Raw genomic sequence first — 24,093 nt, forward strand, 5'->3', positions numbered from 1 at the left:
ATACTTAAAGTTCTCATGTGTATGACCTTGAAATTATAATGTATTTTCCAGTTCAGTCTACCCTTTGAGAAATGCTGGGCTAAGTGTGGGCCCACTGGGAGGGTGGGAAGAAGGCCCCGCATGGTACTGTCAGGGCTGCGGTTCTGGAGCTGGCCTGGCCTGTGAACATACCCACCCTGTGATGTCTGGGGACACAACTTAGTAGGGTAGCCACTGACCGGGGGCAAGGGTAATGGGAGGGGTGGGTGGGGGGAAGGGGGGGCAAGTCAGGGAGCTGGGAAATTGCGATGGGTAATTAAGTGGGAATGGCATCTGAACTAGGGTGGAAGGAGAGGGAGGATGGAAAGGTTGGAGGCAGGAATGGCAAGAGGTCCCTATAGCCCAGGGAGGGAGCAGCAGAAAACATGGCACCACAGGTGGCAAGCACATGGCCCTGTGACTGGGTGGTGGAAGGGGTAGCCAGTGCCCTCTCTTTATCCTGCAAACTGCCCTGTGCCCAGTCAGCGTTAGTTCTGAGGTAGGCATTGGACATTCAGTGCAGTACAGGACAGCAGCCCAGCTCATAGGGCTGGAATCCTTGGTGGGTCCTCATCCTGAGGAGATACCTGATGAGTCAGCAGTAGTTGACAGAAGTGGGTGCACCTGGCATGGCATGGGACCTTTGGGGGGTTCATCATAGCTGCAGGTGGTCAGGATAAAGGGTTGAAGGAGTTGGTCATCTATGTCCATACCTTCCCACCTCTGGGCTCTGATTGTTTTCAAGAAGGTGCAAAGAGCTCTACACGTGGGGTGAACTAGTTCTTTGAAAAATTTCTAAGTGTGGCCCTTAATTCTCTAAAGGAATGTCTGCGTAAGTGGAATCTCTCCCAGCCGTGGGGGAGATTTGGGTACAGCCTGTGTTCAAGCCTGCTGCCCCTTCAGTACAGCTGTTGGTGGCTTCCTTTGATCCCCTTCTTATCTGGATCCCAAGGGACACTTGGCAGGTTGTTTTTAGTACTTATTACTCTGGAGCCATGCCATGTATGTAAAGTTGAAACATCGAGACACAAATACATCTAAGTTGCATGAATAATGTGCTTCGGTGACACAGTGACAGAATTTCTCATGCAACTTAGTGAACACTACCTGTTCACTACTCATGCAACTTAGTGAACACTACCATGCAAATTACTCATGCAACTTAGTGAACACTACCTGTTCACTACTGGCCTGCAAAATAAATGAGTAGGTGCCATGAGAGAAGCAGGTGTATCCGTTTTCTGATCTATACTATGTGCTTCTGATGCATAAAGTTACATATTTGTTTCTGGTTGTAGACATCATCTCGACCAGAGAGGGTAAACTCGACCTTGGAAGTGTTGAAGTTTCTGAGAACTAAGAACCATGCTTTTCATGGCCAACTTCAATGCAAGAAACTAGAAATGATACAAGGAAGTGGCCAACGTGGAGAAACTTCCAGGTCAGCTTTGGTGACACAGTGACAGAAGCTTCAGAACACAACTGAGTAAAGCTCCAGGTATCCATCCAGTTAGTTCCCTTGGGATGAAGCTTTTCAGTCTTGAATAAACCAATTTTTACGTTCCCAAAGTAGTATTTCATGCATCATCCACCCAATATATAGTTAATATAACGTGACCAACTTCACCAGTGACACCAGCTAAACTGTCATTTCCCAAACAGAATCCCACATGAGCAAAGAAAATAGTTCATTGTAGTTGCACAACATTAACAAACTAGTCACACATAGTGCTGCTTCCTAATCAGCAACAGTTACGGCGTAACCAGAAGAGGAATCCAAAGTTCTTCATACACTACAAAGATGTTTATTTGTTTCAGGGAACTTAAGCAGCTCATTTTGTCAGATACAAAATTAGGAATGAACAATTGCTTACATTTTTAAAATAGATGTTTTATTTCCCCTAGTTCCATAAAAACAATGTAAATACAGGCAATCTACATCTTGCTGGTGAAGTCACATATTCCCTGGTCCTCTGATCTCTTTTCCAGGTTTGGTTCTGTTGGGACCACTGGCTGCAGGAGTGGAGTGGAGGTGGGCTTAGGAGAGGCCATGGCTATTTGGTTTGGTGATTGTTTTTATTGCTTGCCCTGTCCACTTCCATTCCTCCAAACGTGGAATCAAAGTTTGATTTCAGCCCTTAATCCTGTAGGACTGTCAGCTTTTTCTTGCATAGACATTACTAGGGATCTGACTGGTAGGGAGACTGGTAGAGAAGGTGTTTAGGAGTCGGAAGCCAGCTAGGTGAACAGAGCCTGACCACAGGAGGGACTGCCAAGCACTCTCGCCAGGCATCTGGCTCAGCTGTGTCGATGTCCTTGCAATTAGATCCCAGAAAGGCAGTTCCAACTTGAAATCAGTGAAGCCTTTTGGCAATGCGCTAATTGCTTTAAGGGGGGGGTGGGGAGGTCCTCTTTAACAGTCTCGCCAAGTGGAGAATCGTCTCACAAAGCTTCTTGTGAAAGTTAACTGAAATAATGGACGTAGGTTACTAAGGCTCAGCCAGGGGGCAGTCAGCAGCCAGGTGGTAAAACCAGGATGGTCAATTTATAGTTCCCTTAGTTTTCTGATTGTCACCTAGGTAATTAATAATTGGAACTCCCTCGGCCAAGGTGGCAGGGTGGAACTGGTTAATCGGGGTGTGGATGCGGCCTGGAGGGTAGCTTTACAGGAATCCCACGGAAAGGAATTCCCTCCAGTTTGCCTGCTTCTAAGTGCTTCAGGGACAAAAATCTCAATTTGGATCTGCGTGCTTGAGTTTCTGTTCTTAATAATGTCCCTAAGAGCTTCGGTTCTGGGCGGGGGGTGCTCATATCAAACATCCTGTATCAGGTAAAACCAGCTCATCAGAAAGTAATTATACCTGCCTGTCCCTCTCCCTCCCTGGCTTGTATCATTTCATATTAGTTCACATTAACATTATTTCACAGTTGCCTCCCATTTACAGCAAGTGCCTCCAATTCTCCTTTTTAGAGAAAGGAGAATCTTTTTTAATATAACTTTGAAAAGGAGAATCTTTTTCAATATAACAATCTTTTTCTATATAACTTTAACTCAGTTAAAAAAAAATCAAAGTAGCGATACAATGTAAACATTGTGACTGAAGTTCTGGAATGTCTGAAGTTTGATGTAGAGGGTTCAGCAAAGATTGTCTTAGCTTTTTCCATGTGTGTGGTATCCAGGTTCACTTGTGGACAAGGCCGTCAGGAGCCACCTGATACCCCTGCTACTGGATAAAGATTCCATATTTTCCCTAAACAGAGACAAATGATCCTGACCTACTTTAATGCAGTTTGAGGAGAACCACCAGGTAGGAGCCATCATGTCCAGATTTGAGGGTGTTTTAGGATCAATGAAACACACCAGAAATACTTGGTCATTCTTCCCCCCAAAACACGTGTAACGGACATCCAAGTGTTGATGCTAATTTAGATCCTGGTTACATATTGTTAAGTCTTAAATTGATTCATTAATTGTAACACTGGCAGCTGTTTTACAGAATATTGCATATTAAACCGCAGGCAGCCTGACAACAGATATTGGAGGAAGGGGAATTTTAAAAACTAGCTTAATTGAATCATTGCCCTTTAAGAATCTGAGCGAAGATTAACCCCTGGGGCTTCTTCTGCAGACTAGAACCTCACCAGTGATCTTCCAGAAGGAACATTTTGTAGACTAACAGTTTTGTTTGAGATGACAACTCAGTTTGTGATATTTTGCTGACATTTTAGATTACGGATACAAGCCCTGTGATGAAGAGCATTAAGACCATTTGTAAAGCAAAATAATTACAATTATTAAAAAACCTGAATTTTTGCTGGCAAAGGTAAACCTTATTCATGAGAATATAGCAATTAGCTTTCTGTCCCCCCGTCCCCCCCCCCCCCCCGAAAAGCTATATCCTAAAACTAACCCAAAATTTCTATTGAAAAGAAACAGGTTTTCAGGCCCACAGTTGGAGAGTTCATCAAGGCTTTGCAGCTGGAGGTTTAAAAAATCCCACTTTGCGAAAATATCTGACAATGAAGGGCACAGAAACTAAGGTGATGCTGATTCTCACCGGGGCAAACAGCTTGTGGATGGCATAGGCCACCACGAAGGTACTCGTGCCTGCTGCCATTTTTGACTGCACCAGTGACTCTTTAAATCCGAGTTTAAGTAGGACTGCAGACATGTCCACACCACTGGGGAAAGAGACCAAAAAAAAAAAAAATTATCACGAGGGGTTAAGTTAGACAATCGATTTGGCTCTAAGATTTAAAGTATTTTAAAAATGTGACAAAAGTGGTCAGACGAATAAAAGTTCATAGGAAAAATGTTGTCATTTAGAGAATCATGCATGACAGGACAGTAAAGAACAGAGATCCTACCTTGAAACCACCGTGTAAAAGATGCCCAAGGAGACTAACGAGATTCCAATGTGCAGCGACACAGCAACGGCGCCGTACTCTTGGAAGACCTTTCTCAGCTGCTGTGACTTGCTTTGCTTTTCCTCCTGTCCGCTGCTGACAGCCCTGCCTGTTGTCGCAGTGATTTTGCTGGGGTCCTGTGCACAAACCAAAGGAGGAGAGATGATCTGGGGCAGGAGCAAGGATGTTAGTAGCTGACGGCAGCTTTCCTGTCGCTCTGTGTTCTATCCTCCTTCCTCCCCAGGGAGGGACCAGTGACTCTTCCTCCTCAGGTGAGGCTAGCGCCCACTTCAACACTGAGCGCACTGGAAGGCTGGGGCTCGCGTACGATCAGCGGGATGATGGCCCCAGGGGTTTCCAGGTCCCAATCTCCAGAACCTGTGAATATGGCAAAAGGATTCTGCAGATGTGATTAAGGATCTCGAGATGGGCAGGCATCGTGGATTTTCCGATGTAGTCACAAGGGTCCTTATACGTGAAGAGAGGGAGGCAGGAGGGCCAGGGAAGATGTGAGCACAGAAGCAGACATCTGAAGACATTGCTCTGCTGGTTGGGAACACAGAGGAAGGGGCCAGGGGCCAATGAGTGTGAATGGCCTCCAGATGCTGGAAAAGTCTGCTGGAAATGGGCTCTCCCTCAGAGCCTCCAGAAGGAACCGGCCCTGCCAATGCCTTGACTTTAGCCCCGTGAGACCCATTTTGGACTTCTGGTCTCCAGACCTGTAAGGTAATACATATGTGTGGTTTTAAGCCACTGGAATTCTGGTAAGCTGTTGTTAGAGCATCAACAGTAGCTAAGACCTTCGGGCTCACACACCTGGGGACGCTGTCCCTGAGCCAGGCAGTGCTGGATGTTTCTCTGCATCTGCTGTTGGCTTTCACCTTCACAACTACTTTCTAGGTAGATACTGTTTCCTTCCCACTTTACAGAGGAGCCACACAGGCTTCAATTGGCCCAAAGTGACCAAAACTAGAATCCAGGTCATCTGGGTCCACAGCCTGAGGACATGAAAACCATCCTAGACTACGAAATCAAGGACAGTGAAAGCAAAATAAAATAGAGCAGAAGCTACCTGTATTTATGACCAGAATCGAGGTTGACCCCAGACAACTAAGCAGATCCAGGGATGGCCGATTCCTGGGCCATGAATGCACCGGCTGGGATTTGCATAGAAACAGACCGCCGCACCCAGCATCTCAACATTTTTTTCTTAAAGATTTTGACACAGAGAATGCATGAGCAAGAGAGGGCATGCATGCCCAAGGCCCCAGGCCAGGGAAGCAGTAGGCAGAGGGAGAGGGAGAAGCAGGCTCCCCACTGAGCAGGGAGCCACATCCCTGGGCTCACTCCCAGGACCCCCAAATCGTGACCTGAGCTGAAGGCAGATACTTAACCAACTGAGCCACCCAGGTGCCCCTATCTTAACATTTATTGAGCACCTACAGGGCCTGGAACGTTTGGGAAAAACGACCCAACAACGCTGCATTTCTTTTTTTAAAAAGCTCCTTCTCAATATGGAGCCTTTTTTATGAAAGATTTTTTTTGAATCCTAATGACCTATCTCTCACAGTATCTGGGTCATTTAGCTCCAGTTACTGCCTTGCGGAATGAAGGCTTTTTCTTTGTATTTTTAGAGTAGGTTGCATCCGGGCCAACTTCAAAGGCAAGATGGAAGAGCAGAACAGCCCAGAGTCCCCAGAAGGTATGGGCAGGGCTCTCTGAATGAAAATGAAACAACTGGAGCACAGAGCAGCACCTCCAAATCTAGGGAGGCCCCCCCCGGGGGGCTGCAGGGGACCTCCCAGCCCTGCCTTGCTTCAGGAGCCCCATATCCCCCAGGCATGTGGGGCTTTTCTCAGGAGCTCCCAGGTGGCTTACGTGCGGCTGGTCCATTCGTACTTCTGTCCAGGTGCCCAGTGTCTGATTTTGTGCCCTGGGGTGAGGCCTGGGCACTGGGATTAGTTATCAGTTGCCAGGCAAAGCCCTGCTTACCAATCCTGCCTCCCCTTGCCCTGCCCTTTCCCACCCTCAGCATGTTCTCCAGATACACCTGCTGAGCAGCTGACTGGGGACTCTTACCCATAAGCTTCTCATCTCAATTTCATTCAGAAATTAAATTAGTTAAATTAAATTTCATTTAATTCATCTCAATTTCTTTCAATGCTGCTCACATTCCTGGGAATCCAATGTTAAAGCCACTTTCAGAGTTATGAAAACAGAGACCTAACAAAAGGGGAGGGGCTGTTCGAGATCCAGTCTCTGGTCACAGGTCTCAGTGCAGTTTTTGTTTTTGTTTTTTTTTAAGGGCGAGTGTGTACATGTGGATTGGTGGGGGCGGGGGAGGTGGGGAGAAAGAATCTTAAGTAGACTCACCCGTGAGTACAGAGCCTGACCCTGAGCCAAAATCAAGAGTCAGATGCTTAACCAACTGGGCCATTCAGGCACCCCCACCTCTTTTTGATTAAAGACTTTTTAATCTTTAATCTCTTCACCCGACGTGGGGCTCGAACTCACAACCCCGAGATCTAGAGTCAAGTGCTACACTGACCCAGCCAGCCAGGCACCCCGCCTAGACTGCATTCAGGTAGGCAGCAACCCATAACTTCTTTTGAAAGGTTTAAAGGAAACCACCTGTGTCCTCAGGTTAGGCTCCCTCTATTGAGCCCCTTAGTGCTGGGCTTAGTGCTTTAAAGGTGTCATTTCATAAAACCCCTTGTGGTAACGTGCGCACCTCTGTGGCTCCCACTTTGACAGGCGGGAGACCGAGGGTGTGGGGGTGTGAGGGTGTGGGGGTGGTGAGCTGGTGGCAGTGCCTGGCCTAGTCACTGCAGTGGCCACTAGGAGGCCACACGGCTTCTGCAGTCAGACTGGCCTTTGTGTCCTGTAAGAGCTGAACACTCCTAAAGTTCTGGAACACTTTTCCAGGATTTCAAGGCTTTGGTGGGGAGAAGACCAGTCTCCTTTAGGTTGGCTAGCACACGTGACTTCTTCCCCCCAAAGCTTTTCACTGGCTTGCCTGCCAGCAGCCAGAATGGCTGCTCAGAGCTCAGGTTCATTCTGATAAGCAAGGCCCCACCCGCCTTTTGGCTGCCAGGCGTCGGGCGCTGATAGGGCAATAATCTACAATCTCCAGTCCAAGTGCCAACGACGTTCTGAGGCTGAGAACAGAGAAACCCCTTTTCATTTCCTACCCTTGACACTTGGCCCGACCAGACTTAATTATGCCCCATCTGTCCATTCACCAGAGCCGAGTGGACCTGTCTCTGTTGAGGGCTCTTTTCTTTACAACCTCTGTTTTGGCAAAAGGCCTTTTGGCCAAAGGGGAAAAAAAGAAAGAAAAACAAAGAGGCGGCCAGACTTCCAGCTACAGAATAACCAGCATCTACTGCAAAACAATGGGAGGGATAAAATACGCAGACACAATGGACAATTTGCTGTGAGCCAGCCGCAGAGTCTGTTGTTAACTTTCTAGAGTTAGAATCTTGGGACAATTTTCTTCCTTTTATCGTGGTAAAGGGAAGTTTCTTTAAACATTGTGAGCCATTTGGTCTTCTTCCTAACTAACCCTAGAGGAGACTGAAGAAGCTAAAATAAAGGAATTTTTGAGGGGGTGGCTTGCTATTTTTCAGACATTCCTTTCTTTGTGAAATACCACCCTAAGTACCTGTGATGTTATGTTAGGCACTGCCCTGGGTGCACATAACATCATACGTCCCCTGATGTCTGTACTTAGTCAAAGTGCTTTTAGATCCTGCATGTGTTGTGCGTCTGTGTGTGTGTATGTGTGTGACTGCCTCCCCGCCCCCAAGCCAAACAGTTCCTAGAGTATAAAAGGCTATATTAGAAGAGGCAGGGAGGTTTTGAGGAATGAGCCAAAGCTGTTGCTCACAATGTTTGGAGTGACACCTGTTTTCATTCATTCAATAAATAATAATAATCCTAAACATGACACTACAGTGTAGTGCACTATTCTGACTACTTTGAAAATATTAATTCAGATAATCCTCACAACAACCTTGTGAGATAGGTATTATTGTCATCCTCACTTAACAGAAGAGGATCCTGGAAGCCCAGAGAGGTTTAGTAGCTTTCGGAGGGTCACACAGGAATTAACCTGTCAGAGCTGGGATCTAAACCTGCCAAGTCTGGTTCTGAGGCTTTGCTCTAAACAACTATGCTATGTTCCTCAGTTATTCACAGATACCTGCTTTGTGCGGGGCACTGCTCCTAGTACGGGGGGGGGGGGGCGGGTAGGGGAGGGCGATGAAGGAGACAGACAAAACTCTACCTCAGGGAGCCTGTGGTCCAGTGGGGAGGGTGGGGACAGGAAACAGTAAAGGACAGCATCAGGACTGCCAGATATGACAAGTGCTATGGAGAAACCTCAAGGAAGAGAGGTAGACGGGTAGGACTGTGGGGAGGGACACTGCCAATTTATATAAGGGCACCAAGGAGGGGCTCCCTGAAAAGGCAGCATGTGAGCAAGAACTGACAAAACACACTGGGGCTTTTGAGAGCAAATCATTTGCCTAAGATTTCCCTCCCATAGTGTAGGTGTAGGCAGGCTGGGCTGCCAGCTGACATGACGAGAATTAGGTTAAGTGACAAAGGCAGGATTGTCCTTCGGCTTCACCTCCCTCTGGTTAGAGTGGAGACCCCACCAAAGGCAGATGCCAGTCGGTCTCTCAGGTACCTGATGGAGACCCGAAGAGCATTCCCTCTTCCCAGTGGCCAAAAACACGGTGCCCTGTGGGTAGCCAGGAACAGCTGACGGGGGAGACCCCTGCAGCCACTGCCAGGCCCCACCAGGGATGTATTTTCTCAGGGAGATGACACTTTGAGTGATGAGCATCTTCTGTCCTAGCAGCCTGTCAGGTTCTGATCCCACTCGGATCCTGCCCATCTACCAGGCAGCAGGAGAAACAAGCACAGCCCGTGAGGCCCTGTGAACGTACCCGATGCCAGGTTTCACGTTCATGCTCCATGAAATGTGAATTATTAACATCCCATTTTACAGACGAGGAAACCAAAAGAGAAGTGGGGAAATTTGATCAAGGCCACAGAACTACTGAGTAGAGACAGGAATATGGGGAGTCTGACCACACTCGTCACCTCTGTATACACATTCATATTCATGCATGCTCTCGTGCCACACACCTGCCAGTGCCAGGCCCTGGGCTAGGGACAAAACTGATGTGGCTGATGGGACAGACAAGCAAGTCAGGAGACCATTCCAGATGATAAGTGTAGGGAGGAACCACGTCCATGGGACTGGGGGTGGGGGTGTCAGTGGAGGCACCCAAGGCATCACTGATGGTCAGGGAAGGCTTCCTGGAGGAAGGGACAAGTGGGCTGATCCACGAAGAATTGCTAGGAGGCAGCGAGACGGGTGCAGAGGGCTCGGGATTTAGAGACAAGATCTGCAGCCTGTCAGATGGGGGAGCGGAAGGCAGGAGGCATGATGAGGGCGGGAGTCAAATCCCTAAGGAACGTTCATTCCGGAAGCTCCACTGGCACTGCGCTCAGCCCCGCTTCAGCACATGGAATTGTCCCCCAAACTCTGGTTGGGAAGGTGCTATTTTTAGCCCTTTGAAAGGTCAGCAAACAGGCTCAGAGCCTTCAGCCTACTTGGGGTGAGGTCACCGGCTGCGGAGCGGAGGGCAGGGATCCTATCCTCAGGCTAAGGGGCTGCAGGCAGCCCGGTTCTGCGTGTCCCTACTCGTTAGCCCTGTTGTCTCCAGACTGTGCTACTTACCACTGTTCTCCTTTAAGGGGATGAGCGGGAGAGAGAGAGAGAGAGAGAGAAACTAAAAGATTTTTCTTTTTCTAGGAAAGTCCGTATTACCCTTCTGTAGGGAGGCCGGTTTTCACTTCCCATCCATAGAAGGCGACAGAAAGGGAGCAGGACGGAACACTGGAGTCTGGCGGGGAGGCCTGCTCTCTGCTTAGACACACGGAGCAGCAGCGTGAGCCGCCGCGGTCCTGCGCCCTGGGCCCGGGCGCAGGAAGGGGGAAGAACCCGACAGCATGTGACAGGGCGCTGACGGCCAGCCCGGGCCCCGGCGACGTCCTCTCGGCCACCGGCCGACGCCTTGGGAACCTGGGGCTCGGCCAGACGCTGTGTGACCTTGGGCAGACCACCAGACCGCCCTGAGCCTCAGTTTCTCCAGCCGTTAACTGGGACGATCGCTTCCTTGGCTTGTAGGGGTTGGGGCCTTGGGCACCCTGGGGGCGCTCGGTCTGGGCAGCTGGGCGAGTGCAGGTCTCCTTGGGCGGAGGTGGACCGGGATCCGGGATCCGGGAGCCTGGGGCCGGGGCGGGGGCGGGGCGGGGGGGGGCGGGGAGGCTTACCTGGCGGCCGCCGCTGTCCCCGCGGACCGCGCGCAGCAGCAGAGCGTCGGGCCCGCGCCGGAGCGGCGGCAGGAACAGGGGGGGCGGCGCGCACGGGGCGGCGGCGCCCAGGACCCAGGCGGCGCGAGGCCGGGCCCGGGCGCCCACCCTGCCCGCGGGGCCCAGCAGCGCCAGCAGCCCGGCCATGGCGCGCCGAGAAGCGCTCCCGCGGGCGCAGCGGGCCGGACGCGCAGCGAGCACCGGGGGGCGGGACCCGCCTGAGCCCGAGATCCGAGCGGGCCCCGCTCCCGGCCCCGCCCCTCCGCAGCCGCACGCGGGGCGGGTGGGGCCTGAGCCGCGCCATCCCTCCGGGCCCCGCCCCGGCCCCGGCCCCGCCCCCCGGAGCCCGAGCCTCGCGCGGAGTGGGCGGAGCCGGAGCCCCGCGATCCCGCCCTCGGCCCCGCCCCCTGGAGCCCGAGCCTTGCGCGGAGTGGGCGGAGCCGGAGCCCCGCGATCCCGCCCCGGCCCCGCCCCCCGGAGCCCGAGCCTCGCGCGGAGTGGGCGGAGCCGGAGCCCCGCGATCCCGCCCTCGGCCCCGCCCCCTGGAGCCCGAGCCTCGCAGTGGGCGGAGCCGGAGCTGCGCGATCCCTCCCCGGCCCCGCCCCCAGGAGCCCGAGCCTCTCGTGGAGTGGGCGGAGCCGGAGCCGCGTGATCCCGCCCTCGGCCCCGCCCCCCGGAGCCCGAGCCTCTCGTGGAGTGGGCGGAGCCGGAGCCGCGTGATCTCCCTCGGCCCCGCCCCCCGGAGCCCGAGCCTCGCGCGGAGTGGGCGGAGCCGGAGCTGCGCGATCCCTCCCCGGCCCCGCCCCCAGGAGCCCGAGCCTCTCGTGGAGTGGGCGGAGCCGGAGCCGCGTGATCCCCTCGGCCCCGCCCTCGGCCCCGCCCCCTGGAGCCTGATCCCTCGCAGTGGGCGGAGCCGGAGCCGCGCGATCCCTCCCCGGCCCCGCCCCGCCCCGCCCCGCCCCGCCCCCGAGCCCGAGCCTCTGGCAGTGGACCCGGAGCCTGGGACCCGGAGCCCCCCCGCGCAGCTCGCGGGGCGGGAGATTCGTGCCTGTCCCTGTCCTTGCCGTTTAGGCTGCGTGGATTCGGCCGTATTCTGGTGGCTACAGGAGAGTCAGCGGGCAGCCCAGGTGCAAGAGTGACGGAGTTGGACTCCTGCGTGATGGGAAGTGACGAGGTCACCGGTGGAAGGCTTACGGGATGGGAAATACTGGTGTGACCATCTTTGAGAGATACAGTATGCCACAGTATTCAATAATTATTAACTGATGATAATGATGATAGTGACCTTTGGTCTCCATTCCACAGAAGAAGAAACTGAGGCCCAAAGAAACGGAGCCTTTCCCGAGGCCTCTTATCTTCATACACTTTCCATTGCCTGACATCTTCAGCATTTTTTGGTTGAAACTAGAGGATTCTAAATGATTCTAAATCTTTGCTATTTTAGACAGAAAAGAATTTACCACAGGGAATTAGTGCTTGGAAAACCACTGGAAAAGCTAGGGCAGAGTGGCACTAGACTGGACCCCCAGAAAAGACTCCCAGGACACAGCAACACCCGCCAGCCACATCTGGGGACGTGGGCATCCGGAGTTGGCCAGTGGAATGAATGGATTCTAGAACATGCTGCCATAGCTGTGATCCAGGGTTCAGGAAACTGCCACCACTGCACCTGCCTTCCAGCTCCCACAAAACTGGTCCAGTGTGGCTGCTGTCTGTGCCACAACTGCCTGTCCACAACCATAGCTTGGCAACTGGACACCTGAATTCTTCAGAAAACTCCCAATCTCTGCAAACCTGCTTAACAGCAGCAAAAAGCCCAAGCCCAAGGAAGATGCCTCTGCCTAGTTTCTGCCTTCAGAATATTGTGCAAGTGCATCCAATTGGCAGAAACGAATTTGTATCCAGAAGCCCAGCTGTGAAGGAGTCTGGGAAACTTTAGCCTTTCTACCAGGAAGGTTCTGGAAAGAGATGGGATCAATATGACTAAATTCAGTAGGACAGCAAATAAAAACCTTTTCTGGAACACACCCGCCCCTACTATGGGAAGCCCCTTAGGTCTCATTGACTAGAACTGTGCCACGTGATCACTCTTAGCTGCAAGGGAGTCTGAAGCTCAAGGATCTGGCAGAAGGAAGCAGAGTTGGCTTTGGAGCAGGCATATTGTCTTCCTAACAGAGTTGAGGTTCTGTTGGCAGAGGTGGTGGGAGGTGGTAACCCACAGATGGTGCCACAGGGTGGTGTGTGCATGTGTGGCAGAGTGAATAACACGGGAATGTATGTTTGCAAGTTGGAATCAGCATGTGTGTATGTGTGTGTGTGTGTGTGTGTGTGTGTGTGTGTGAAGTGTTGAGGAGGAAGTGGGTGAGGTGCTGAAGCAAGAAGTTTCCTCCCTTCCATCAGAGGATCCCCTTTTCCCAGTTTCCAAGGGAACATGTCATTAAAGTGCTCTGGGGTCGGGGGCCTGTGCATTACTCATACGGCTTGTTTCTATAGGAATGTGGGGGATAGATTCCTGAGCACAAGCAGTGTTCAACCGGCAAGTGGGCAGCGTTTGGGAGCAATTGCTGTGCAAAGCATATTCTCTGACCATACCTACATACCTAAGTCTTCCTGTGGACAAGAGCATTTTTATTCCTGTTCTCTTTCTCACTTTGTTAGAAGATGCAGTGACTGTTTCTGTTTGTGGCCTGTCTGGAGTCCTCCCTCTGCCTTGTTTCTGTCCCTTTTTCCAAGGCAAACCCAATCACTCCTGCCCATCCATCACTTCTTGCACCCTCTTTGTTCATTTCCAATCAGCATTTATTATTCTGATGACTCGGGGCATGCCAGGTGCCGTGTTGGCAGCAGTGGAAGGCCCGTTGTCTCAAGATTTGGTGGATAGCCTCAGGGCTTTGGTGCACTACAGGCTTCGCTTAGAACCTGGCTCTGGCCTGAACCTTTGCTAAGTGACTCCAACTAAGTCTCTACTTCTTCCCTTATGGGTGGGAGTAATAGGACTCATCTCAGAGGGCACCATGATGGTTAAATGTGATGACATATTTCAGGGCTTACAGAACTGGGCCTGGCATGGAGAAGGATTCGAGAAATGAAAACATGGCTGGTAGTTCTTCCTGTTTCATTTGCCTAGTCCCTCTTTGTCTTGAAGAGTGCCCCCCTTTCTTCCTGTTGTAGTTTGGGTGAGGCTGTCAAATCTCAGTGCTCCACCTGCCCTCTGGTCAGGGGCTGGCCACAGGACCCAGGTCTTGCCAAAGGCCTCACTGCCTCTGGTATTGATAAAAATGGGATCATGCTGTATAACTGTATTATAACATGACCTTTTCACTTCATAGGTCACTGATGTCTTTGTTGAAACCACAATTGTGGAATATTATTTAAAAGTCACAAAGCATTCTATAATGTTGATGCACCATGAGTTATTTAATCCAGTCTCCTAGTACTGGATGTTATGGACTAAATGTTTGTATTCCACTCCAGCCCCCTTCCCCCTGCAATGCCTGTGTTGAAGCACTAACCTTTAGTATAATAGTTTTTGGAGATGAGGACTTTGGGAAGTACATAGGGTTAGGTGAGGTTATAGCATGGGCTCTCATGATGGGATTAGTGCCCTTATAAGAAGTGGAAGAGAGCCCAAACTCGCTCTCTGTGGGAAGGCAAGCAGGGAAGAGGGCTTTCACCAGAACCTGTTCGTGCTGATGCCCTGATCTGGAACTTCCAGCCTCCAGAACTGTGAGACATACATTTCTGTTGTTTAAGTTCCCCAATCTCCCTGTCGGTGGTATTTTGTTATGGGAGCCCAAGCTGACTAATGTAGACTATAATGGATATATATAGGTGATTTCCTTTTTTCGTTTTTGTTTTTTTTTTTAAGTAACTTGGACTTAATGATCAAGTCCCCCAGCCCCTTCCCCCGCCCTTTTCAAAAAGATTTTATTACTTGTTCATGAGAGACACACAGAGAGGCAGAGACATAGAGAGAGAAGCAGGATCCTTGCAGGAGGACTCAATCCTGGGACTCTGGGATCATGACCTGAGCTGAAGGCAGACACTCAACCATTCATTGAGTCACCCAGGCATCCCTCTAGCCCTCTATTTAATACCCATTATTTGTATTGTCTTGCAGCAATAGATCCTGTTAGTAATCTTCTCCTTGAAACAATCTCATCCATTCATTTAATGGCTTACTCAGAGTGTACTTACTGGGTACTAATGACGTGGTGAGGTTTGCTTCCATTACACCAGGACTACTGATTCTTTTTCTTCCATGAGGCAGAGTCTTCAGAGGCAAATAGGTCAGAGGTAGGTTCTGAAGTTCATGACCATTAGCCGTGTGGCCCGGAGGAAGGTATGCAACCTCCTGGAAACTCAGGGTTTTTTTCCCTGTAATATGGGAATAACAACATGTCCTCTATGGCTTCCTAGAATAATGGAAATGAATCTTCCCTCCATCTGGACACAAGTGGCCTTGGGGGACATAACGAAAGAAGGAGGGCAGAGGGGAAAACATGACCCTGCATGGAGGTGTTGAGATGCACCAAAGAATCTCCTCTTGACTGTCTTTGAGATAAAAACAGATCATTCTCAGTGCAGAGGAAGGATCTGGATTAACTGGGACTATGAGGTCTAAAGGTTTTTTGTTTCTGTTTTTGGTGGTTTTTTTTTTTTTTTTTTTTGTATGCTGTCTGAAATGGCTGCTAATGAGAATGTCTGAAGTAGTTCCTAGTAATGATTTAAAGACTACAACTCATGGCTGAGAAGCATGAGGACTCACAGGACATAAAATCAATATCCATAAAGCAAATAGCGCCTACCTGTTCTATCTGCAATTGTGCTGAGTTTAAAAGCTCAATTGATTTTTTTGATTATAACAAATACTTGCTCATTGCAAGAAATAGAATTCAAAAAAGATGGAGGGTTAATCTGTTTATTCATTCAATAAACACGTTTGGAATGCCTACTCGTTGCTGGGGACCATTCCAGGTGCTGTGGACACCTGAGCTAGGAGGACAAAAAAAAAAAAAAAAAAAAAAATCCCACGGAGCTCATGCTCCACTAAGGAAGAGATGTTGGGGAAATAGAATTCAAAACAAAATCTCCTGCCAATCCAGAAAATCTTTCCAGAGAAAGAAAAGAGAAAGAAAACAGTTTTGTTGAGTAAACATTAAGCTGGAATGTGATACCTGTGACAGGCGAGTCACTAAAGAGATGGCAAAGACAGAAATCTTGCCCTTTTATGCAGCTCAGCAGATATAATGCATTGTATTCATGCCCTCAAGATAAACGATAACTAGTTCTCAAGTAAGAGGACTTGAGAGCACCATTTGTCACACATAGTTCGTCTTAAATCCCCTGGTAATGGGGATGGCCATTTGTGATTGCTAATTATCTTCCTGAGAAGAATAATAAACTTGTCATGTCTCTAGGACAAGCATGTAATTGTAACAGGGAGCTAGTCACCTAAGTGAGACCCTCCCCTAGACTGGGAGTTCAGGATACTATCTTTCTTCATGTTTACATTTCAAAGATACAGCTCTCAGCTTTTTAAGAAACATGTTTCTGGGTTGTAAAACTGTCAAGAGCTTATTTCACCTTTAAAAAGGTCTGCAGGCATTTCACCGGGGCAGAAAAGGGATTTTCAAGTTTTTTTTAAAGGAAGTGCTTTAAGAAGCACCATGGAAAATTCACTTTTTTCATTTTGTTTTCACCCCTGTACAGACAGGCATGAAACAAGTAAGTATACTCTCTGATGTCAGGCAGCAGTAAATACCACATGGAAGTGAGGTAAGAGATTGGGGAGTAATGGGGTGGCGGGCAGGGGGGCTTTAGATAGGCCAGTTGGTAGCTGTCACAGAAGGGTTCCGTGTGCCCTGAGCTTGCAGCAAGAGAACCAGGGAAGGACCTCCTAGCCTCAGCCGTTAGCACTTTTGCGTCCTTCCAGGAAGGTTTCTCTGTATAAACAATGGCATCTAGTTATTTTATTTGACTTTTTTTTTTCCCAAATGGGATTATAATGTGTCCTTCGTTTGTTTTTTCAGCCACTATCCTATCAAGGACATCTGTGTCGGTAAATATACAGAGCAGCCTCATCTCTCTTGAAATGCCTACATTGTATTACCTGTGGTGGTTGCACCAGAAATGGTTTACTCCTTTCCCCACGTAGTGGACATTTAGGGTCTTCGCGGTGAAGGTTGAGAGTAAGAAGTCTGGCGTGAGGTCCAGGTTCAAGCTTTTCCTGTAGGACACTGGGAAATGATTTAACCTGTGCCTCAGTTTCTGCGTATACAAGATGGGGGTATGCACAGCAGGTACATGATAGGGTAATTGTGAGCAGTAAATGTATTAACAAGGGTAAGGTGCTTAGAATACTGTCTGGCCCAGAGCAGCCCTATATTGGCGTTAGCTATTATTACTATGAATGATATTGAAAAGTTAATGGTTGATCTCCCACAGGGGTATAGCTATCTTCCCATTCCTTCCCTCTGTCCCTCCTCCACTCTGCCCCTCTCCTCCCTCAAATATTTGTTGAGCATCTATGATCTGCCCAGTATTGAGCCAGTTTTATGGGCAGATGGCTCAACATGGTCCTCACTCTCATGGAGCATTGATGGGTGAGGCTGATGGACGGTGAACAAGTGAGGAGAGCATCCAGAATTGTGTGTGCTGGGCGTTGGGTGATCAGAAGGACCTCAAGAAAGAGGCATCGGCCATCTGAAGGGTCAAAGCAGCAGAGGCCGTGGAGCAGAAGGACAGGAGGGCACGGATGCATTTCCAAAGAGGTGAGCTTGGTGTGTTGGGGGGCAGGCAACTCAGAGGAGGCCTGAGTGGCCAGGGCACAAGGAGTGAGGGGTACTGCTGCGCTGGAAAAAGTTACAGGGGGCGGGCAGAATAGTCGCTTTCATTCTAGATGCAGTGGGTAAAAGTTAAAGGGCTTTTATCCCAGGAGTGAGACAAGCCAATGGGAGAGAGGGGGAGAGAGGAGGACAGGGAGATGGAGAGATGGAGAGGGAAAGAGAGGGAGGGAGAGGGAGGGAGGGAGGGGAAGGAGGGAGGGGTGGGGGGAGGAGGAGGGGGGAGGGAGGGAGGGGGAAGAGGAGGGGAGAGAGGGAGAGAGAGAGGGAGGGGGAGGAGGAAAGAGAGGGAGGGAGAGGTTGGGAGGGGAAGGAGGGAGGGGGCAGGGGGAAAGGAGGGAGGGGGGCAGGGGGAAAGGAGAGAGGGGGAGGGGAGAGAGGGAGAGTGAAAGAGGAAGGGAGAGGGAAGGAAGGGAAAGAAGGGAAGGAGGGAGGGGGCAGGGAAAGGGAGAGAGGGAGGGAGAGGGAGGAAGAGGGAGGGGGTGGGGGAAGGGAGAGAGAGGGGAGGGGGAGGGGAGGAGGAGGGGGAAGGGGGAAGGGAGAGGGGGACAGAGAGAGAGAGGGGCATTGGGAGGGAGGACGTGCCTTGGGCTCCCGTGGACTAGCGGGCCCCGTGCGAGGATTGAGGCACGGGGGAAGCCTGGGGTGGGGCTAGGAGGTCGCGAGAGCACCCGCCCCCGCCCCGCCCCCACCCGTGGAGTTTGCCCCGCCCGCCCGCCCCCCTGGGGAGGGAGCCGGTTACAGGGTGGGGCCCCTGGGGAGCCTGCCTGGACCGACTGAGGCCAGCGGGGGCCGCCCTATAAGCTTCGGGCTTCTGGCGTGGGGCCCTCCCGAGGGTCCCCTCCTGCTAAAACTGCCCCCTGCCCATGGGTGGCCTCCCTGTCTTCGACGTGCGGGCCAGTTTCGGGGCCCCTGGCGCTGGAAGCAGGACCTCACCGCGAGCTGGGGGTGGGGGGCAGCTGGCCCTCGGCCAGGGGGAAGCCCGGGAAGAGCCGGCCTGTGGGGTAAGTCGGGATTCCCCCTTTGCCAGGATCCTATCGAGGGTCGCGGGGTGTCAGGGGCAAACCGAGTTCCCTTCGGCCTGGAAACCACGCGGGGCAGGTCTCAGACCTCGACGTGCAGGGACCTTTCAAAGTGATGTTGTACGTGGATGACCAGGAGCCTGTGTGCACGCACCGGTCTCTCATTCGTGTCCCCGCAGTCTGGAGGTGTTGCTCATCAGCCCTCCTCTGTCGGCCTGCGCAGATTTTGACCCAGGTCAGTGTGGCCCAGAACGCTGGGCTCCAGGCTGGCACCTTCACTGACTGGCTTCTGGGAGTGACAGGCAAGGGATTTGAAGTCATTAGCCTCATACATCCTCATCATTTCTCCCTGTGAGATGGGGAGCAAATATCCAGGGCTGCCTACTGTTCAGGAGAGGAATCAGCCGGCCCCAAAAGCATCCTGGAGGAATGTGGTGGTGGTGGTGGTGGTGGTGGTGGGGGCAAAGCCATTTGGTTGCTTAGTTTCCCCCTTTTTAATAGATTAGAGGAAAACAGGTGGGAGGTGGGGAGGGTGCTGGCTTGCCAATAGCTATCCAGGAAGATATATCTATATATATATCTATATATTTAAGATTTTATTTATTTATTTTATGACAGAGAGACAGAGAGAGCGAGACAGGCAGAGGGAGAAGCAGCTCCATGCAGGGAGCCCAACGTGGGACTCGATCCTGGGTCTCCAGATCACACCCCAGGCTGAAGGCAGGTGCTAAACTGCTGAGCCACCGGGGCTGCCCTATATCTATTTTTTTTTTTATTATTATTTCCAGACACAGGCTGCTGGCAGCTGAATTTTAGTCCTGCCAGTTGCTTGGTAGCTGACTTGGCCAAGTTACTTAACAACTCTCTGAGTTAAGAGAATAAATGTTATCGACTTTGTGGAAAATGTTCGAGTTTCAGTGCAGGTAAGGAGTAGAGCCTGGTACGGAGTAAATCCACGGTGTCTGCTGTTTGGCCCCTGCTGGATGAGAAGACCACGACTTCTCATTCTTCTTTTTATATTAACTGTTATGCAGAGGAGGTTCAGGCCTGACGTGAATAGCTGCTCCTTCTTGCACACTCTGCTGCGGCTTCTGGGCGCTTCTTAGGGATTGTCACATTGCAGCTAACCTCAACCCCTGGGGTCTGGCATTATCTTTTCCATTTTGTAGATGAGGCAGTTGAGACTTAGGGAGGTTCAGGGAGGGAGATCTGGGGCTGCAGGGCCCCTCCGTGATGCGGGGGCTGGGGGGCTTCCTTCCCCCAAGATGCGAGCTCATTGAAGCCCTCCCCGTGCAGCATCTAGGGCAGGCTCGGAGTACCTGCGCGCTCGCGCACGAAGGTGGCCTGAGCCCCGAAGGTCGCTGGGATTGCAGAGCTCAGCTTGGTCAGGGGCCCCGCGCCCCGCTGGCTTGCAGCTGGGTGATGTGTGCAGGTGGTTCAGACCGTCGCGGATTTACCCTCCATAGCGCGACCCGGCGCACTGTTCACCCTGTTCTAGGCGTCCTCGCCCAGCAGGTGGCGCTGCAGGCCCTCCCGAGGCTCCGAGGGCGCCGAGGGCGCCGAGGGCTCAGAGGGGTGAGGCACCTGCACGGACAGCAGGTGTGGGGCGAGATAGGGCGTGCAAGTGCAAATGCAACTACTGAAGTCACCACCCACCCACCCCCGCCGCAGTCGAGTTCCCACCGGTCAGAGAAATGCTTCCGAGGCTCAGTCTCGAGTTCCCTTTTGTGGAAAACCTGCCTTAAATTCAGAGGTGAGCATGGAAGTAACCTTACCGCTCACTCCTCTGAGTGCCTTTTGGGTTGTCCTTGTGCTTTTGTGTCTAAATTTTTTGCTACACCAAATGGATCCACATTTAAGTAACACGAACAGGTAACTGACATCATATCTTCCAGGACAGGTGTGTGAGCACAGCAGGTACAGTTTTCTGGGAGAGGACAGAGGCTTGGACAGACTCCGTGAATGGAGCAGTCCAGCCTGGAGGGGAACCCAGGTGGTCTGGCTCCGGGCCCTTCTTCCCCTAAATCTCCCAGCTGTTGAGTAATCATCCTATTTCCCACTTCTCAATTCCCCCTCCCCTCATGGATCCTCCCAGAAGCAAATGGGATATTTATTGGTATAGAGGTGAGGAGGTTGGGGGTGGGGAAGAAATAGGATAAAGAGAAAGGAGATGTTTTCTGAGAAATGAAAAGTGATCACAGCAGCTGTGTTCATGACTCGGGGACAGATCTTTGGGATCTGTGGGATGGGAGGTCATTCTGGAATCAGGAATGGCAAACCCTCCAGGCCCACAGAGCCAGACCGGGCATAAGTGAGTCAGCAGGGGCAAGGCTTATGGACAAGGGCACAGCCATACCCATCTAAGGGGCCAGCTGTGTGCTCTAGCACATGTGTGCCCAACATGGCCACATCTATTCAATTTTTTTAAATATTTTATTTATTTATTTATGAGAGACATGCAGAGAGAGGCAGAGACACAGGCAGAAGGAGAAGCAGGCTCCATGCAGGGAGTCTGATGTGACTCGATCCCGGGACTCCAGGATCACACCCTGGGCTGAAGGCAGGTGCTCAACCGCTGAGCCACTCTGGCTTCCTTCTATTCAATTCTTAAGATAAGCTGTGAGGTAAATTGGAAAGGTGGCTACAGATTCGGCCCTGCCCATTCGGAGGTGAAGCATGATTTCCCCTGCTTGGAATCTGGCCGGCCTGTGACTTGCTTTGGCCAGTAGAATGCCACAGAAGTGATGGTTTGGAGCCCAGCCTCAAGGAGCCTTGCACATTCTGCTGTTGCTCCCAAAACCTGTGATCACTCTGTGAACAAAACTGGCCTAGCCTGCTGGTGGAAGAGCCCACGTAGGACAGAGTGAGTCATCCCAGCCAAGGCCATCCTAGACCAGCCAGCCCCATCTGTGCTCCAGTGGATCATAAACACAGAAACAAACCCAGCCACAAGAGCCAAGCCAGCCCGGACCAGCAGAGCCTTCTGGCTGAGCCCAATCCAAATTGCCCAACCCCAGAATCATGAGACGGCAAGTAGTTGCTACACAGAAAATGCTAACTGACCAAGCCTACTCTCTGCATTTTAAGAATGTAAAATCTCTTGATTTTTTTTTATTTAAAAAATTTTTAAAAGATTATTTATTTGTTTTAGAAAGGGAGAGAGAGAGAGAGTGTGCACGCACGCAAGCAGTGGCGAGGAGGTGCAGGGGGAGAAGGAGAGAGAGAATCTCAAGCAGACTCTAAGCTCAGCACGAGTCTGATGCGGGGCTGGATCACAGAGCCCAGAGATCATGACCTGAGCCAAAATCAAGAGTCAGGTGCCTAACCAACTGAGCCACCCAGGCACCTGTAAAACCTCCTGATTTTTATATGTTGGCAATGAATTAAAAACAAACAAGCAAACATATCAAACCAAACCTCTAGAAGTTGAACCAAATATTTCTGAGTTCCAGGTTGGGGCTCCAGGAATCCCCGGTTGGCAAGCACTGGAATAGAAATAAAACTTGGTTTGCTACCGCAGTAATGTTGCCCGTGTAAATCGTAGTGAGTTCATAAATACTACTTGAATGGTAGTGTGGAGGACAAGCACTGTGCCAACTCTCCGAGGGCACTCATCTCTGTGGGCTCTCCTCTTGGGATAAGGAATTTCAACTTTAGTTTCTGTGGTTTTCTTTGTTCAAGATTGTCTCTTGGTCCTGTTTAAAAATAGAATCTTTATACTTCGGTAAGGCACAAAGTCCTAATCTTGTTACCCACTGCAGTGAGCCGGGGCACCAGCAGAGCTTTAGCTTCTGCACATCAATCTGCTTTAATAACTTCAGTGGCGAATAATCAAGGGTATTGACTAGGCGGAGGAAATGAGTATTTTGAATCCGTGTCCCTGAGCAGAGCCAAGCGAGGCAGCAGGAAGGAACCAGGCTCTTGCTTCAACTTTAAGATTTTCAAGGTTTCCTAATTGTTTTCCCTGCATTGTCTGTGAGACTTTAAAGATCCATTAAAACAGTCTTGGTCCTAAACACCTGATATAATGAACCAGATATAATTCCCTCAGATTTGCAAACGTGGGGAAGAAAAGAAAAAGCCTCTTTTTCAGGTAGGAATAGGCCTTGAGTCTTTTAGGGGAATTTGTCTCGTAGTTATTCACTGGGGGATCTTTTATGAGGCTGAGAAAGGATTGCGATTGTATATATTTTACATAATGGAGCTCAGCTTGCCATTCTGCCTTCAGACTTGGAGAAAGTCTGGTTCCTTTATGTTCAAATACTTTCAGTGTCAGTCCTGTTTTACAAGCTGCTATCACTTCAGCTAATGGATGAGGGGAGAGGAGACCCCATTCTGTAGAGCATCTTTTCTCTGAGTGTGGATGAGGACTACCAACGTCAGGATCACCTGAGTGGGGGTAGGAGGATGGCTTTCTTTTTAAACTGTGATATAATTGACATATAACATTGGGTCAATTTGAGATGTACAGTGCATTGGTTTGACAGGCTGAAATATTGCAATATGATCACTATGGTAGGATTAGGTAACATCTTTATCATGTTACATATTTATCATTGGGTTTGTGTGTTGAGAATGGTTAAGATTTAGTCTGTCAGCAACTTTGAAGTTAATTTTAAATTTTTTAAAAAAGATTTTATTTATTTATTAGAGAGTAGAGTGGGAGACAGAGCATGAGCAGGGGGAAGGGGCAGAGAGAGAGAGAGGGGCAAGCAGACTCCCCACTGAGCAGGGAGCCCAATGCAGAACTTGATTCTAGGATCCTGAGATCATGACCCAAGCCCAAGGCAGATGCTTAGCTGAGTCACCCAGGCACCTCACAACTTTGAAGTTTATAATGCAGTATTATTGACTGTAATCCTCGTGTTGTACGTTAGATCTCCAGAACTTATGTATCTACAAGTTGGAAGTTTGTCCCCTTAGACAAATTCCCTAGTTTGTCCCCAATTTCCCTACTCTCCAGCCCCCAGTGACCACCATTCTACTCCTGTTTTTGCAATCTCAGTTTTTTTTTTAGATTCCACAAATGAATGAAGTCATACAGTATTTGTCTTTCACTGACTTATCTCACTTAGCAGAATGCCTTCGAGGTCTGTTCATGTCACAAATGGCAGGTTTCCTTCTTTCTCGTGGTTGACTGGTATTCTATTGTATAATGCCACATCTTCTTTATCCATTCATCCATTTATGGACACTAGGTTTTTTCCACATCTTGGCTGTTATGAATAGTGCTGCAGTGGACATGGGAGTGCATGGGATCCGATTTCAATTCCTTTCAATATATACCCAGAAGTAGCATTGCTGGATCATACAGTAGCTCAATTTATAATTTTTGAGGGAACTGCCATACTCTTTTCCATAATGGTTGTACCAATTTATGTTCTCACCGATGGTATAGAAGGGGTCTCTTT

General features: G+C 50.3%; 1 protein-coding gene across 1 annotated transcript; it reads right to left on the bottom strand.

The window, feature by feature from the left end:
* Nucleotides 1-1,807: 1,807 nt before the first annotated feature.
* On the bottom strand, nucleotides 1,808-11,032 carry FAM210B (family with sequence similarity 210 member B). The gene is made up of 3 exons (XM_041733373.1): nucleotides 10,777-11,032; nucleotides 4,387-4,562; nucleotides 1,808-4,200 (listed from the first exon to the last, which is right to left on the bottom strand). Exons 1-3 carry the CDS (start codon nucleotides 10,960-10,962, stop codon nucleotides 3,984-3,986), a joined length of 579 nt encoding a protein of 192 aa, XP_041589307.1. The 5' UTR covers nucleotides 10,963-11,032; the 3' UTR covers nucleotides 1,808-3,983.
* Nucleotides 11,033-24,093: the final 13,061 nt, after the last annotated feature.

Source organism: Vulpes lagopus, chromosome 18, assembly GCF_018345385.1.
Source record: "Vulpes lagopus strain Blue_001 chromosome 18, ASM1834538v1, whole genome shotgun sequence".
NCBI lineage: Eukaryota > Metazoa > Chordata > Mammalia > Carnivora > Canidae > Vulpes > Vulpes lagopus.